Consider the following 15,040-nt stretch of genomic DNA (forward strand, 5'->3'; position numbering starts at 1 on the left):
TTTATACAGGAAGACTCATTCTTGCTGGTATCATCTTGATATTTCCTTTTTGGAATCGTAAATTTTCAGAGTAGTTTTTACAGTTATATCAACAATTCCTGATTTGGTTAAACTATTAGAAATACCTAGACAGGTAATTATGAAATTCTGGTGAGGTTAACTTTCATAAGTTAACTGTTTATATCTGGACAACTTTTCTGCTGTACTTGATTGGAAGGAGATAAATAATCATTTCCTTAATAACCATTTCAACCATTTATTTAACTAAAACAATAACATTATAGCATAATGTTAACTAATGTGGTTAAACAGGTTTTTTTTTAAAAAAAACCACACACATTAAGACTGAGTTTTAGCACACGTGAAAAACTTAAATCCTTATTTCCTGATGAATAGCCTTTGGACTATAATGTAACTTAAATAGAAAACTATGTTTAGAAAGATTTTTCCTCCAAAAGCATTTTATTTTTAAAAATCCGATTAAAATTTTTAAAAATCTGATTTAAATCAAAAAAACTGATTATTATTTTTTTAAAAAAATCATTGATTCTTATCCACCCTGGTCCCAGCCCCCCCACCCCCCCTCCACATGCCCAGTGGGGGGCTTCCAGACCACCCTGGCCCCCAGTCCCCTGGGAGGGAGGGAGTGTCGGTCGCAGAGCAGCCCCCAGACCTCCATCGCTGTTCTTTTGCAGACGTGGACGAGTGCCGGGAGACCCCCACCATCTGCCAACCCGGCCGCTGCGAAAACGTCCCTGGGAGCTACCGCTGCAGCTGCCCCATCGGCTACCAGCCCCACCCGCTGGGCACCCAGTGCATAGGTAAGAGGGCCAAGGAGAGCGCGGAGACGCCCCGCTGCCTTGGGGTTCAGGTCCGCCCCCTTCCCCGGAGACTGCTTCCAGGGCTGGGCAGGGGGATGGCAAGACGAGAGCGCCCTGACCATGCGCAGAGCTCTGGATTTCTGGAGATGTTTGGTGCGGCGCAGGCAGCGGTTTGAGCGTTGGCTAGGGACCTGGGAGACCGGAGTTCGAATCCTTCCGCTCGGCCACAAAGCCTGCTGGGGGGGTCCTCTGGCCAGTTGCTGCCGCTCAGCCTGGCCCACCTCGCGGGGGGGTTGGGAGAATAAGGAAGGGACTGGGAGAACTCACCTTGAGCACCTGGGCGGGTAAGTGAGATATAAAGAAGAAAAAAATGGTCATGGTGGAATTCTGGTGTGTGTCTCTTCTTTCTCCCCCCCCCAACAGATGTGGATGAATGCCAGCAGAGCCCCCCGCCCTGTGGGTCTGGGCGCTGCGAGAACGTGCCCGGCGGGTACCGCTGCCTCTGCCCTGCGGGATTCCGTGCCAGCCTGACGGAAAACCAGTGCCTGGGTGAGAGGCGGAGAGCGGAGGCGCCTTGCTTGGGGGGGGGTGGCCTTTGGGGTTGGGCTCAGCCCCACGGGGCCCCTGACTCTCCCTGTCTGCCCCTTTCCAGACATGGATGAGTGCGCCACGGGAACGCCCTGCGGGCCTCAAGGGCGCTGCATCAACACGGAGGGCTCCTTCCGCTGCCAGTGTGGACGAGGGTACCGCGCAGAGGGCACGGGGACGTCCTGCATGGGTGAGGGGGGCAGGGGGTGGGCGACTGGGGTGGGGCGGGGGATTTGGCACTGGGTACCCCTGGGGGCAGACCCTGCCCACCTCTGCTTGTTCCCTTGGCAGCGTGTTCCGGTGTGCTCTGCCAGGGCACAGGGTTGGGCTGGATGACCCTTAGGGGTTCCTTGCAAAAAGAAACTTCCATGGGGCAGCCCTTCTGGAGTTTGAAGGTGGCCCCCCGGCCCCCTCTGAGCCTCCTCTCCCTCCCCCGGCTGAGCACCCCCAACGCCCCCGCCTCTTTCTCTGCCCCCCAGACGTCAACGAGTGCCTGGAGGGCGACTTCTGCTTCCCGCGGGGCGAGTGCCTCAACACCGAGGGATCCTACACTTGCCTGTGTGCCCAGGGCTTCACCATCGCCCCCAGCGGGGCCTCCTGCATCGGTAAGGAGCCCCGGACCCCGAGGGCCGCCTGGCGCGGGATGCAGGCTGGCACAGATGTGGCCTGGAGACGGAGGGAGGCGGTCGTCTTGGATCTCTTCCTTTTTTATATATATTTATTTATTAGTTTTTTTAACATATCATTTCCAACATTCATATAACATAATTTCTTACCTTATACAATATTTTTTACTTCCGTCAGCTCCTCTGGTGATTTTCCATTTTCATCACTTATTCTGCATTTCCTAATTTTTCTATTACTCTTAATTATCATTAACTAGTAATTTTCCTCATAGTCATTTTTGCAATATTTCAATATTCTTGCAATCCTATTAGCATAATCTGTCCATTACAATTACTTTTCAAATAGTTCTGAGAATCTCTGGTCCCGTAGGTTTCGAATCCTTCCTCTTAGTTTATCTGACTCTGCATAGTCCATCGATTTCATCCTCCATTCTTCTTTCGTCGGTAATTCTTCCTGCTTCCATTTTTGTGCCAATAATATTCTTGCTGCCGTCACGGCGTATAAAACCAACTTACAGTCCTGTCTATTTATATCATCTCCTACAGTGCCAAGTAAAAAATGCTTCTGGTTTCTTAATAAATGTATATTTTGACATCTTTTTCATCTCGTTATATATCATTTCCCAGAAGTTTTTCACTTTTTTACATTCCCACCACATGTGATAACATGTTCCTTCCTTTTTCTTTACATTTCCAACCTTTATTACTTATTTTATACATTTTAGCTAATTTCCTGTCTTGGATCTCATCCTTGGGGGCTGGGCAGGGGGGGGCGGGCATCTCCCTGCCACGCTGACCCGCCCTTCCCTCCCTCCCCACAGATATTGACGAATGCCAACCGGGCACAGCGTGTGCCGGGGGCCACTGCGCCAACACTGAGGGCTCTTTTGACTGCTACTGCCCGCCGGGCACCCGCAGCAGCGCCAACAAGGCCTCCTGTGAAGGTGAGGGGCACCGGGGGGGGCAAGAGGGAGACGGGGGGGAGGGCCAAGGAAACCCTGGCCTGGGCCTGACCTTCTACTCCCCTAGATATCGACGAGTGCCAGGAGTACGGGACAGCCCTCTGTGGGACGCAGCGCTGTGAGAACACACCCGGCTCTTACCGCTGCGTGGCAGATTGCCAGGCTGGCTACCAGGCTGGCACCACGGGAGACTGCATTGGTGAGCTGCTGCAGGGCCCAAGCAGGGGGGTCTGGGGGGTCTGGAAGCCTCTCTTTTGCTCTGGGGCTTCACTGGGGGAACATCTGTCTGGGATGCTTGAGCTGAGATTCTTGCCTTGCCGGCTGGGGGTGGACTACAGGACCTTTGGGGTCCCCTCCAACTCTACGATTCTGTGATTTCTGAGGCTGCCAAGGAGTCACCTCCTCCTTTATTGCCTGGGGGCGCTATTATTGGGTTATTGTTTTTATTTTGATTTTATATATTGTGATCTAGGACCCACGTACCTACGGGACCGCCTCTCCTGGTCTGCCCCACGGAGGACCTTAAGGTCCACAAATGACAACACCTTGGAGGTCCCAAGTCACAAGGTGGCTAGATTGGTTTCAACTAGGGCCAGGGCCTTTTCAGTACTGGCCCCAACTCGGTGGAACGCTCTGTCACAAAAGACCAGGGCCCTGTGGGACTTGACATCTTTCCGCAGGGCCTGCAAGACGGAGCTGTTCCGCCTGGCCTTTGGTTTGGACTCAGTCTGACCCTTATGTTTCCCTCCCCTTATGGTCTTGATCTATGGGCTACTTTTAAAACGAGGCTGCATTTTAAATTGCTTTCCCCCCCTATTATGTTTTTACTGTGATTTTACTGGTGTTAGCTGCCCTGAGCCCAGCTCTGGCCGGGGAGGGCGAGGTATAAATAAAAATTATTATTATTATTATTATTATTATTATTATTATTATTATTATTATTTGGGAACCACCTGAGACCTCTGGGTATAGGGCAGAATAATAATAATAATAATAATAATAATAATAATAATAATAATGGGAGCAAAAGCTCTTTCCTGAAGAGATTCCTCCTGACTTGAGAGGCTCTTGACTCCAATGAAGCTGAATGCTGGAAGGTTCAGGGCAGGGGAAAGAAAGTCCTTCTTCGCCGAGTTGAACTGTGGAACTCCCTGCCACAGTGACGGCCACCGACCTGGATGGCTTTTAGAAAGGATTAGTCAAGTCCATGGAGGAGGAGAGACGCCTATGGATGGCTCTCAGCTACAATGGCTCTGCCTCCAAGTCCCGGTTGCTGCAAAGCGCAAGAGGGGAGAGTCCCCATTGCTCTCAGGTCGTATTTATTGACCCCTTGCGATCAGGACGCTGGACTCTCTGCTCTGCTGTCCTGATGCAGCAAGCTCTGTGGACGCTCTTATGTTTGACATCCAGTTTCGTGGTCCTTCCTCTCTTTCCTCCCCTGCCCCACAACATGGACTTATGGGGCCTTCCTTCAGACATCAACGAATGCCAGGAGTATGGCGTGAGCCTCTGTGGGGAGAAGCGCTGCGAAAACACCCCGGGGTCCTACCACTGTGTCGCCAGCTGCCAGACGGGCTACCAGGCCACAGCCACCGGGGACTGTGTGGGTGAGTCACGGGGGGGGGCACAAGGGGCAAACCCATCAGATGGGAGGGGGCGCCTCCTGCCCCTGGGTCGGGCTGGCAAAGGGGTGCAAGCTATGGGAATGTTCAGGGAGGCAGGAGAGGATATATTGTTTATTCACATCTTTCCTAACTTGCGCTAGCAAGTTCCTTAACTTAGCAGAGTTTCACATTCCCCTTTTAAATACACAGCAAATAACTGGTTGGAGGCTCGTGTGAGCCTCTCACTATTATATACAATTCACTATTGAATTGTATATTCCTGATAAGTTCCCTTGTATCCCTCTTAAAATAATAAACAAACAGCAGTCTTGTGTAAAGTATATGAAAGAAGTTTACTCACATCATTAGTTCACGGTTAGATCCCTGAAGGCAGACTTAGTTGCAAAGGATATACATGTGGATCTGTCCCATATGGGGATAATTCCAGTGTCCTCTGTTGGCTGGAAGCTAACAGAGCATCTCTAGCTAAAAAACTGTTCCAACGATGGAGGAAGTCAAAGAGAGAGGTGTGCTGTGTGACTTGTCCTTTTGTTACCTGGACAGGTAAGGTCACGCCCACCCCTAGTCACATGCAAGAAGAAGGATGCTCCAGGCCAGGAGGAAACAGGAAGTTTTCGACTGGCTGGTCCAAGCATTCCCCTGCACGTCCACTCTAGGAAAACAAGGAATGTTGTACTTGACTTCTACGGTGGGTGGAGGGAGAGAGCGAGCGCTGAGTGGGTTGCCCTGGTGTTTTCCAGACGTGGACGAGTGCCAGAACAGCTCCCTCTGTGGTGCTCACGCCGTCTGCCACAACCTGCCCGGCTCCTTCCAGTGCATCTGTGACCAGGGCTACGAGAGCGCCAGGGATGGGCGCCATTGCCTGGGTACGTGGCCAGGGCAAGCGAGGGAGGTTGGCGATGCCCGCCTTCTCCACCAAGGTCTCCTGGGGAAAGGGCTGCCTCCGTAGGGGACCTGGCATGCTGCCGGGTGGGGACAAGGGGCAGAGGGGACGGGGCAGGTGGGGGCAGGTCCCCGGTGAGCCCCTCCGCCATCACCCCCCCCTTTGCTGCCCCCCACAGACATGAACGAGTGTGAGATGCTGCAAGGAGTGTGTGGCACTGCTCCCTGTGAGAATGTGGAGGGCTCCTTCCTCTGCATCTGCCCCCGGGCGGGCGAAGAATTTGACCCCATGACCGGGCGCTGTGTTGCTGTGCCAGGAGCCGGTGAGAGGCTTGGAGCTGGGCTGGGGGGGTCCTTTCTCCATAGGGGAGTCGCTTCCCCCCTCAGTCACTCTGGCTGCTCTTTCCCGGACCTCCTCCAACTCTCCCCCCTTCTGCCTTTTCCAGCGCGGCCCCCGGCCTTCCCTCGCCGCCCCGAGCCTCCGCGGCCCGAGACCTGGCCCTCTGGGACCGGCGAGGGCGTCCGGCGAGAATGCTACTATGACCCCAACGCAGCGCAGGCTTGCGAGAACGTCTTGGCCTGGAACGCCACGCGCCAGGAGTGCTGCTGCAGCCTGGGCCATGGCTGGGGGGTCGACTGCCACATCCAGGCCTGCCCCACCCCAGGGACAGGTAAGGAACCCACAGAGGCCAGGAAGGGTCCACTGAGCCCAGAGCCTGAGGGGGGATTCAAGCCCTCGTCTCATTTCAACAACCTTGTGAGGTAGGCTAGGCTGACGCAGTCACTGACCCTGGTCACGCAGGGAGAGCTTCATGGTCTCGCCCATGTCCTAGTCCAGGGGTCCTCAAAACTTTTGAGCAGGGGGCTGGTCCACTGTCCTTCAGACCTTGGGGGGGCTGGACTATTTGGGGGGGGAATGAACAGCGATGGAGGGACGATGAGCAGCGCACGAAAGGGCTCCACGTGGGGGCTGCTTTAAATGGCGGTTGCTTGAGGGGGCGCTCAGCCAACCACGGCTCCAGAGAGGGGCTGGCACCAACAAAGCCTAGCCCCTTCCTCCTCTAGGCAGGACGGGGAGAAGTCAGGAGGAGGGAGGGAGGGAGGAGGCACCAGCGCCACCGCCCTGTGAGGGAGAGGGAAAGAACACGCGTGCTGGCAATCCAGGCGGCGATTCCTAGACCGTCCGCCCTGCGCAGTGCTTGGAGTCACAAGACTCTGTTTACATTCCAGACTGTCTCACGGGAGACAGATGTTGATGTTACTGGTTAACTGTTTCTTTGTACCAGTTGTTCTCTGCCTTTCACAGAGAGAGGATGTATATTCTTTTCTGTCTGTGTAGTTAGAAATAAAACTCTTAGCAATGTAGCTCATATTTCTCGTCCTTCTGCCGCTTGGATACTCTGTGCAATGAGTGAACGTGCCTGAAGCCTCATCAAAGGCTTAGGTCGTTAATCATCTTCGGAGTTTCCAAAGGCTTGACTGGAGGAGTAGCTCAGTCAAACGGAGATTTCGGCACGCAGGACGGATTTAGAAGGCAAATGGGCCTGATCCAGCCCACGGGCCTTAGTTTGCCGACCCATGTCCCAGTCTGACACTCCAACCACTAGTCCACACTGCCTGTTATGGTGGGTGGGTGAGCTTCTGCAGGGTTCTGCAAGCGGGGCAGGAGCAGAGTGTCCTTGGGCGCCGCTGACGGGTCCTCTCTTCCTTCCGCCCCCCAGCTGAGTACCTGGCCCTGTGTCCTCACGGCAACGGCTTTGCTGCCCCCACCACCGGAAGCCTCTCTGCCCTCGCAGGTGAGATTTGCTGCTCTCGGGGGGCTTTGGTCAGGGGGAACCTGTGCCCTGCCCACCCTCCTGGGTCTGTCCTTGGCGCCCGGGAGGCACTGGGGTTTCTGGGCGCAGTGCCCTTGGTCCTGGGGGCTCTCTCTCGCTGACCCTCTCCTTGTCCTGGGCAGATGTGGACGAGTGTGCCCTCTTCAACGCCCAGGTGTGCAAGGGGGGCGTCTGCGTCAACAAGGTCCCCGGCTACGCCTGCTACTGCCCCAACGGCTACTACTACGAGACGCAGCACTTGGAGTGCATTGGTGAGAGCATCTGTCCGCCTCTGAACCCCCTTCTGCCCCAGTTATGCCCCTGAGGGAACCCACAGGTAAACAGGTCCGTCCTCGCACCCACACGTGCCCACCTGACCAGCTGCATCAGCAGACCTGGTACTCCTGCAGGAGCCGCAGGCTGCCCACATTGGCAAGGAATCAATTAACCTTGACCCTTTGGAACTCCTTGCCTCTTGAAATCAGGCCGTTCCCCCTTCGCTCTGCTTGAAACATTCCCATTTAGAGAAGCCGAACCCATGCTTTTCCCCTAAAAAATAAATGTTTTGGGGTACTCTCATTTTGATTCACGATAATCACCATTTTATAATTCAATTTGGCAGGGGGATAAATACAGTAAATGGACAAAAGTACAAAGGTTTGCAAAATGTTTAGGGGTCTGCGTCCCCCCAGAAAAAAGCACTGAGCCTAACCCAGATGTTCAGAAATTCTGTGCAGGTTTCAATCTGTTTTAAGCCTATTAAATTTCTGAACTTTTTAAACTATTATTGATAACTATATTAGCTGTTGTTTTTACAATCAAGCAGCATATAAACTTTAGGAAATAGCTAAATTGCAGAGTTGGATGACCCTTGGCGTCTTTTCCCGACTCTACAATTCTGTGATTCTGCAAAACGAAGGGCCCCCCCGCTCCTCTGACCCCCCCCTTGTCCCTCCCCAGATAACGACGAGTGCCTTGACGAGGAGGCGGAGCCTTGCGTGGGGGGGCGCTGCATCAACACCATTGGCTCCTACTACTGCTCCTGCGCTGCGCCTCTGGTGCTGGACGCTTCGCATCGCCGCTGTGTGACCAACGACAGCCAAAGCGCAGGTATGGGGCAGACCCCTCCCCTCCCCACACCCACCCGCTTCCCAGTTTCCCCCCTCGGCTGTTTCTCTCTCCTTGACCCATCCTGCCCTCCCTCTGACTCCCTTCCTCCCTTCAATTCCTGCATGGGCGCCCTCCCAGCCAGGCCCATCTTACTCATAGAGGCTAGTGGCGCAGGGCGCCAAGTTCTGGAGGGCGCCAGGCGAGAGTCTGGGGAACACCAAATGAGCGCGCTGAGTGAGCGAGGATGCTTGCGCCGCTCCTTCCAAGCGTTGGCTCGTGTGCTCATGTGGGATACCCGAGAGGCGTGGTCCAAGTCTGATCGGTGGTCAAAGGTGCAATGTGGAGGCAGTCTGTAGTAGCTGGAGCTGGGTGAGGGCAGGGAGTCGGGTGAAGTCAGGAACAGGCATGCAAGCAGGGAACCAGGGCGGGTCAGGAGCTCAGGCAGGAAAGCAGGACAGGGTCCAGGCAGGAACTAGCAACCAACAATGTTGCTCCCGCAACTTGGGACTGGGGCTGGCCGGCTTTTATCTGCCCCGAGGCACAGGGCGGCCCTGGTCCACAGGTGACTCGCCTCTCCTGGCCTGGAGGCAAGCACTCCTCCTGTGGGAACTTAGTTCCCTCCGCCTCTCTGCCCTGAGCCTCTGCAGCTCAGGAGAGGCTGGAGGGTTCCCGGACCCAGAGGCAACCTCAGCTTCCTCTGACGGGGCTGAGAGTGGAGCACCTGCAGGCAATGGGTCCTCCATCACCTCAGGAACCAGAGCAGATTCAGCTGGTGCCTGCACCTGAGGACCCAGCACAGGTGAGGACCCTTCAGGCTCAGGCCCCAGCCCTGGCTCAGCTGGTTCTGGAGGCGGGGAATCCTGTGCAGGCTGGGATCCCTCAGGTTCAGCATCCCAGTCCGAATCCCAGGCCATCACAACTCGGTTTTTTCCCTTTTAGCCTCTAGTCGGCGAATTCTGCTGCGTGCCAGAAGGCTAAAAGGGAAAAAAAACCCAGCTGATGCTTGGCAGGGGTGGCACACGCACCCTCACTCGTGCTGCCTGCTGTGGCCACCGGGCACGAAGCGGCCAGCTGAGCCAGGTGGTGCCCCGTCCAGTCTCCACCTCCTCCCTGCCAGAGGAGCTGCCCTCCAGCCGCTGCCCGCCTCCTCCAGCCCTAAAAAAGGTCAACTCTGGGAAAGGGGGGCGCTGGACGGATCTTTGCACCATGTCGCCAGATATGCTTAAGACGGCCCTGATTCCAACTCTGCCATTCCGTGATCCTTCTCCAGAGATCCCAGATTCATTCATCAGGAGCATTTTGCTCAACCCAACTCCTCATCCTGGTTTTGGGGAAAACCCAGGAATCAAGTGAGGGGAACAATTTAGGGGTGCCCCTAATGCAATGCACAACCCCCCTTCCCTCCCCACTTTGCATCTAAGGCAGTTAAGGGCCTGGGGGCCCCTCTGCGTCCCATTTGCAGGTAGGGGGCACCTGGGGGGGCAGGTATGCTGGGTCTCCATTTCTCGTACTTAACTCTGGGTGCTAAGTCCGTGGACCTGGGGGAAGCAGTCCCAACCCCTTCTGGGCTCACCTCTTTCCCCAAAGTTATGGGCCAAAATCTTGTGGCGGTAGGTTCCAGAGGCTAATTTTTTTGGCCATCTTCAGCCTCACCAGTTCTTTTGCGGTTTGATCCCTCAGGATTTTGGAAGGGATCATTCCGAGTGAGATTCCTGCGGAGGGCTGATGCTCCAGCTCAGCGGATCCCAAACTTTCTCCAGGATCTGCCTCCTTGGTTCTGTAAACTCAGCCCCAGATCCAGATCTGGTCATTTGGGCTCTCCATGTTTACTTCTCCACCACTCCGCCGGATCCGTGTGAACAGGATCCGCGCAGGTTTGGGGCCTGGGGGGGAGGGGGCCTGGCCCCCATAGATGCGCCTTGGGGCGGTTTCTCCATTTCTCCTGCTCTCCCCGCCTTCCAGATGACAACCTGGCCGTGTGCTGGCAAGAGGTGGGGCCCGACTTGGTCTGCAGCCGCCCCCTCCTGGACCGCCAGGTCACCTACACAGAGTGCTGCTGCCTCTATGGCGAGGCCTGGAGCATGGACTGCGCACTGTGCCCAGCCCCGGACTCAGGTAAGACCCGGGGGGCGGGGGGAAGGCGGTGCAGCCGAAGTCCTGCTGGATCAGGCCCATCAAGCCCAGCATCCTGGCCTCCCAGGGGCCAAAGGCAGTGGTACCTTGGTTGTCAAACGGAATCCGTTCTGGGAGTCCATTTGAAAACCAAGGCAGCTCAGACGTTCAGCTTCTGAAAAACGTTCGCAAACCACAACACTCACTTCTGGGTTTGTGGCGTTCAGGAGCTGAATTGTTTGGGAGCCAAGCCGTTCGACAACCAAGGTACCACTGTACCCCTAATGTTTAGTCCAAAGTCATGAGTTCGAATGCTGCTTTAGTTGCAATTCTTACATTGCCAAGTGTTAGGCTTCCTCTTTCCCCCTTTGAGTTCCTTTGCGCTACAAGGGGGAGGCCTGGGACTAGGGCCAGATTTACATATAAGCAAAACAAGCTCTAGCTAAGGCCCCCACTCTCTTGGGGCCACCCAAAAATTTATGGGGGGGGGGACTGGATGTGCATTTCCAAAATATAAGATAAAAAATAAAACCTACATCCAGCAACCACGTTTAGTGTTGTGTCAGCTCCTAGGATGTAAGTCATGGGTCCTGCCTACTCGCCTGCCCCCTCAAATATCCCTGGTTTGCTCCCTTCTATATATAGGGGGCCGACATTCCGCATGCACTGCTTGCAGGGCAAGATGGGCAAATGGCTTGAGGTACCTATGAGGTCCATCAATGACCATATAGCGTATATTCAACAGAAAAACCAGCGACCATTTGTTGTTGACAAAGGACAGCTGGACATAGAAAGGGCCCCATTGCCTTCAGGAGCTGAGGGCCTCATCAAACCTCAATCCGGCCCTGGCTGGGACCCAATCCCATGTAACGCCCCCCCAGGCCCACTTGCAGATGCCCCCCGACCTTTGGGAAGGGGGGAGAGAAGAGGCCTTGTGACCCTCCCTGACCAACAATCTCCTTCTCTCCCCAACCAGATGACTTTGAGACCCTCTGCAACGTCCTCCGCCCCCCCACCGGCTACGGAGCGGGGCCTCGCCCGGGAGGTGTGGGGCCGCCCTTTGAGTACGGGGGTCTGCCCTACGGCCCAGAGATCTTTGCCCCCCCGCCGCGCCCCGGACCCCCCCGCCTGCCGGACTACGACCTCTTCCCCCGCGACTCCCTGTACGGCCCCTCGCCCTACGAGGCCACCGACTTTGAGGACCTGCCCTACGGCGACGCCAGGCGGGAGGGCCCTGGAGAGAGCCCCCGGGGGGTGTACCGGCCCCGCAGCCCCCCCGAGCCTGAATGGCACCTCCCCCCACCCCGCAGCGGCTCCAGCTCCTACCTGGAACGGCCGGGAAGGGCCAGCGAGGACTATGGTGAGTGGAGGGTCTCCCCCAAACTCTTCTCACAGGGGCCAGGTGCCCCTAAGAACCCAGGTAGACTGCCTCTGCACCTGGAGGTTCCATCAGAAGGGCCTGGCTAGTAGATCAGGTCTGTGGCTTGTATAGTCCAGGATCCTCTTCACACGGTGGGCAACCAGGTGTCCCAGGGGGAAGCCTCCGCAAGCGGGATCCGCACCCAAGACCCCTCTTCCCTCCTGCGTTTCCAACAACTGGGAACCAGAAGCAGTGACTGCTTCTGATAGAGCAGAGCCATCATGCCTAAGAGCCACCTGTCACCGTGGATGTGGTCTAATCCTCTTTGAAAGCCATCCAGACCTGTGGCCGCAGCTGCCTCCAGTGGGTGGGAGTTCCACAGTTTAACTTTGTGCCAAAGGAATTGGCCCTTTTTTCTAAATCTGCCCTGGATCTGTTCATGGGACGTCCGCAAGTTCTAGTGTTAGGAGAGAGGAAATCTTTCTCCAGGCTGGGCGTTAAGTTCATCTACAACTCCCTTGCCTTTTTCCCCAGTGCTTTTTTTTTTTGCTTAAAAAATGCTTAGGGGTACTCTCATTTTGACTCTAGAAATTCACCGTTTTATAGTCCAAACCAGGAAAAATAAATACAGTAGTCCGAATCAGGAGAAATACAGTGGTACCTCTGATTGCGAACAGGATCCGTTCCGGAGGCCCGTTCGCAACATGAGCAGAATGCAACACACGTCTGCGCATGCTGCGATTTGCCGCTTCTGCGCACGCATGTGACATCATTTTGTGCGTCTGCGCATGCATTAGCAGCGAAACCCGGAAGTAAGCCTTTCCGGTACTTCCAGGTCGCCGTGGGACGCAACCTGAAAACGCTCAACCTGAAGCAGATGTAACTTGAGGTATGACTGTACAGTCATATCTCGGGTTGAATATGCTTCATGTTGAGCGTGTTCGAGTTGCGCTGCTTGGCAACCCAGAAGTAACGGAGCGCGTTACTTCCAGGTTTCGCCACTAGCACATGCACAGATGCTCAAAATGACGTCATGCGCAGAAGTGGCAAAAAGCGACGCGCGTGCAGACGTGCCACCACTAGTTACGTTTGCTTCTGGATGCGAATGGGGCTCCGGAACGGATCCCGTTCGTATCCAGAGGTACCACTGTACAGTAAATGGACAAAAGTACAAAGATTCACAAAATGTTTCGGGGTATGTGTACCCCCAGAAAAAAGCACTGCTTTTTCCTAAGCTGGGAAGCGCCATGGGCTGTGCTCCTTCCCCCGGATCCTTTGCGCGGCCCTTTCCTAACTCTACAAAATCCTTCCAGTGGCGAGGAGACCAGACTTGGGCACGTTTCCTCTTCCGCTTGCCCATTTCTCTTGCCCCCCTCCCCAGGCCCCTTTGAGGGATTTGGGGATCTCCTGGCCGAGGAGTGTGGGATCCTGAGCGGCTGCGAGAACGGGCGCTGCGTCCGCGTTGGCGATGGATTCACCTGCGACTGCCACGAGGGCTACCGCCTGGACCCTGCCCGCATGGCCTGCCTGGGTGAGTCTGCCCCCCACCCCGCCATCCTGGCACGCCTGGGGGTGGGACCCCCAAGTGCCATCCAGCCCAACCCCCTTTTGCGCCTCCCCACTTGCCTCTGCCCCTTTGCCAAGCTTTCGTCTCTCTCTCCCTCTTCCGCAGATGTCGACGAGTGTGGCGAGTCGGAGCACCTCTGCCCAGGGGGGCGCTGCCTCAACATGGAGGGCTCCTACCGCTGCCTGTGCCCCCGCGGCACCGTGCCCGCTGGGCAGCCCCCCCGCTGCGTCCCTGCCCCCCGCAGTCGAGCCTGAGCAAGCGGGGAGGAAGAGGCTGGGGAAAAGTATTTATTTACCTGTATAGACTGGGAGGGGAGGGGCGGCCCGGGACAAAGTCCTCTCCCCCCCCCCAGCAAATGGAGGCTCCTCACCCAGGGAGACCCAGAGGAGGCGGCCTGGAAATGCACTTATATTGGGGGGGGGGCGTGAAGCAGCTCTTGTCCACTCCCAACTGGCCTGCTGCGTCAGCACAGAAGTCGCAAAATAGGATTCAATTGCCCATCGTTGAGGAAATACTTGTAGTCAAAAAAGAACCTGCCTTGGGAAGGGGGGGTGGCATTCAGCAAACTGAGCTTTTTGTGTCCCCTCCCCCCAATTTAAACAGCCTCCACTCTGCCCCACTGGATTTGCCCCATTGCTCCTATGGCTTTGGAAGATGCTTTTGTAGAGGCCAGGCCACTTTCCTCGCCAGCTGGGGGGGCGGGGGGCACGGAGGCTATTTCTGCACTCTGCGCGAGGCCCTGTGCCCTCTTTTCCACACACATCCTCAGCCTCCTGGGCCTTTAGATGCTGGAGCCTTGCAGATCTCGCCCCAAATTCTCTGGTGCCCTCTGGGCAACCCAGTCTGTTCGCCAAAGAAAACCAGGATGTCTTGCTGGGTGGGCCGCCACCCCCTGCGGGGATGTGGGGTAAGTGCCCCCCACCCTATCCCAAAGCTGTAATGAGGGTGGGGAGAAGAAACCCCCGAGGGTTGGTTTTGGAAAAATACATTCCCAACTGGGTGCATGTGCCCCTTTGGTCTTCCAGAACTGGCAGAGAAGGGCTTCAACCCCCCCCCCACCAGCCCCACATCCTTCCTAGGAGATCCAGACACCCCCCCACACCCCCTGAGGCAACAAGGGCCAGCCCCCGCTTGCCTGGCTTAGGCTGCCCCCCTCGCCCGCCCCAAGATGGGTGCTCCCGGGGCATCGCCACCCCCTCACTGCTGTTACTAGAACAATAAAGGTTTTCTACAAAAGGTGGCAGAGTGGGTGTCTCTTGGGAAGAGAGGTGGGGCAAGGAGGGGGGAGGGCAGGGGGTGGTTTGAGGTGGGGGGGCAGAAAAGAGCCCAGTTCCCGGGCTGGGGGGCGACGAGGGCCTGCAGAGCAACTTGTAGGGTGCCCTTTCTCCCTTCGTCGCTTGTGAAGTCTCCTGCTCTCAAATCAGCCAGGGGGTTGTGTTTGTGTGTGTTTTGGGGCTTGTGTGTGTGACTCCAACCTGCCCCCCCCCCGTCCGCTAACTGCCCTGAAGGGCACAGAAGCCAGACCCATCCGTTTAAATATTCTCCATTCATTCCACAAAGTATTAAAGTGTAC

General features: G+C 55.8%; 1 protein-coding gene across 4 annotated transcripts in view; it reads left to right on the plus strand.

Annotated features, from left to right (window-relative positions):
- LTBP4 (latent transforming growth factor beta binding protein 4) overlaps window positions 1–14,222 on the plus strand; it is a 50,117-nt gene extending 35,895 nt beyond the window's left edge. For all 4 annotated transcript variants that reach the window (XM_053397599.1, XM_053397597.1, XM_053397600.1 and 1 more), the window contains 17 exons: window positions 696–821; window positions 1,245–1,370; window positions 1,474–1,599; window positions 1,889–2,014; window positions 2,857–2,979; window positions 3,065–3,196; window positions 4,473–4,604; window positions 5,363–5,488; window positions 5,684–5,827; window positions 5,951–6,175; window positions 7,226–7,300; window positions 7,462–7,590; window positions 8,279–8,428; window positions 10,391–10,543; window positions 11,517–11,900; window positions 13,282–13,431; window positions 13,573–14,222. In XM_053397599.1, coding sequence (XP_053253574.1) covers window positions 696–821; window positions 1,245–1,370; window positions 1,474–1,599; window positions 1,889–2,014; window positions 2,857–2,979; window positions 3,065–3,196; window positions 4,473–4,604; window positions 5,363–5,488; window positions 5,684–5,827; window positions 5,951–6,175; window positions 7,226–7,300; window positions 7,462–7,590; window positions 8,279–8,428; window positions 10,391–10,543; window positions 11,517–11,900; window positions 13,282–13,431; window positions 13,573–13,721 — 2,576 coding nt within the window. In that variant the 3' untranslated portion in view covers window positions 13,722–14,222. The remainder of the gene's footprint in view (window positions 1–695; window positions 822–1,244; window positions 1,371–1,473; window positions 1,600–1,888; window positions 2,015–2,856; window positions 2,980–3,064; window positions 3,197–4,472; window positions 4,605–5,362; window positions 5,489–5,683; window positions 5,828–5,950; window positions 6,176–7,225; window positions 7,301–7,461; window positions 7,591–8,278; window positions 8,429–10,390; window positions 10,544–11,516; window positions 11,901–13,281; window positions 13,432–13,572) is intronic.
- The last annotated feature ends 818 nt before the right edge of the window (window positions 14,223–15,040 follow it).

The sequence above is a fragment of the Podarcis raffonei genome, chromosome 8 (assembly GCF_027172205.1).
Source record: "Podarcis raffonei isolate rPodRaf1 chromosome 8, rPodRaf1.pri, whole genome shotgun sequence".
In the NCBI taxonomy this organism is placed as follows: Eukaryota; Metazoa; Chordata; class Lepidosauria; order Squamata; family Lacertidae; genus Podarcis; species Podarcis raffonei.